Source organism: Enhydra lutris, unplaced genomic scaffold, assembly GCF_002288905.1.
Source record: "Enhydra lutris kenyoni isolate GAN:26980312 unplaced genomic scaffold, ASM228890v2 scaffoldscaffold16, whole genome shotgun sequence".
In the NCBI taxonomy this organism is placed as follows: domain Eukaryota; kingdom Metazoa; phylum Chordata; class Mammalia; order Carnivora; family Mustelidae; genus Enhydra; species Enhydra lutris.
This window is the reverse complement of record NW_019154100.1, coordinates 27272272-27273904: the sequence shown is the minus strand read 5'-3', so window position 1 is coordinate 27273904 and position 1633 is coordinate 27272272. Positions and strand designations below refer to the sequence as shown.

Below are 1633 nucleotides of genomic sequence, written 5' to 3'. Positions count from 1 at the left end.
GGCCCCGACGACCGCTGCGCCGCCGCCGAGCAGGGACTGCACTGCTTGGCGGCCTCGGCGTCCGCTGAGCCCGCGGCCGGGGAGGCGCCCCCGTCGGCCGCCGCCGCTGCCGCTGCCGCCGCTGCCGCCGCCGCCGCCGCCGCGGCTGCGTCGTCCTCGGGAGGGCCCGGCCCCGCGGGCCCAGCGGGCGCCGAGGCCGCCAAGCAGTGCAGTCCCTGCTCGGCGGCGGCGCAGAGCTCGTCGGGGCCCGCGGCGCTGCCCTACGGCTATTTCGGCAGCGGCTACTACCCGTGCGCCCGCATGGGCCCGCACCCCAACGCCATCAAGTCGTGCGCGCAGCCCGCCTCGGCCGCCGCCGCTGCGGCCGCCTTCGCTGACAAATACATGGATACCGCCGGCCCCGCGGCGGATGAGTTCAGCTCCCGCGCTAAGGAGTTCGCCTTCTACCACCAAGGCTACGCGCCCGGGCCTTACCACCACCATCAGCCCGTGCCTGGCTACCTGGATATGCCGGTGGTGCCCGGCCTGGGGGGCCCCGGCGAGTCGCGCCACGAGCCCCTGGGTCTTCCCATGGAAAGCTACCAGCCCTGGGCGCTGCCCAACGGCTGGAACGGCCAAATGTACTGCCCCAAAGAGCAGGCGCAGCCTCCCCATCTCTGGAAGTCCACTCTGCCCGGTAAATGGCGCCCCCTTCTCAACCCCGGTCCTCCGGCTCTGCTCCAGCTTCTCTGCCGCTCGCTCCCGAGTCACCCTCCTGCCCCTCTGCTCTCCCCTATCCCGGCCTGTCCTGGGGGTGCTGTACCCCTGGGCGCCCGACCCTGGCTGGCTGGCGCGGCCCGGCCTGCCCTTGAGTTGGGCTGGCTCCTGGCTCTCCCTGGGTGAGGGACGGGAAGAAGCTTGTGGGACCCTGGCGGGCTCCCTTTTCTCTCTGCGCCCCGCCCTCCCCAGCCCTTGACATCGACTTAAGGATGGAAAATTGACCTGGAAACTGTTTCCCAAATTGCCCGTAATCGTTCTCTCGAAATGGCTTCACTGTAGAAGCATCAAGTGTTGGGGCTTGGGGTGTACAGAGAGGAGTCAGGCATAGAAGTGTTGTCCCCTGGCGCTAAGGTGTGGGCCGCTGGGCCAGGCGATCAAGGGAACCCAGAGCGCTGTGCGGACAGGATGGCTCGGTTGAGGTGGTCATTGGAGTCCTAGGCGATTTCATTTCAGTGCAGAACTAACCACCCTCCCCACCGACCCTCCAGGTTGTAGTAGAAGGCTGCATTGTGCAATGCATGGCAAAGGGCAGCTGAGCGCCGCAAGGGGGGTGGCTCAGATTGAGCTGTCGCCTGTGTCCTGGCCTGGGTGTGATCCCTATGTAACTTGCCTTCTTCCCTATCTTCCAGACGTGGTCTCTCATCCCTCAGATGCCAGCTCCTACAGGCGGGGGAGAAAGAAGCGCGTCCCCTACACCAAGGTGCAATTAAAAGAACTGGAACGGGAATATGCTACAAACAAATTCATTACCAAGGACAAACGGAGGCGGATATCAGCCACAACAAATCTCTCTGAGCGGCAGGTTACAATCTGGTTCCAGAACCGGAGAGTCAAAGAGAAAAAAGTCATCAACAAACTGAAGACCACTAGTTAA

General features: G+C 64.7%; 1 protein-coding gene across 1 annotated transcript in view; it reads left to right on the top strand.

The window, feature by feature from the left end:
* Positions 1-1633, top strand: part of LOC111147451 (homeobox A13) — a 2352-nt gene extending 719 nt beyond the window's left edge. Inside the window, exons 2-3 of the mRNA XM_022503463.1 lie at positions 71-676; positions 1389-1633. Of these exons, the coding sequence (XP_022359171.1) occupies positions 71-676; positions 1389-1633 (851 nt within the window). The remainder of the gene's footprint in view (positions 1-70; positions 677-1388) is intronic.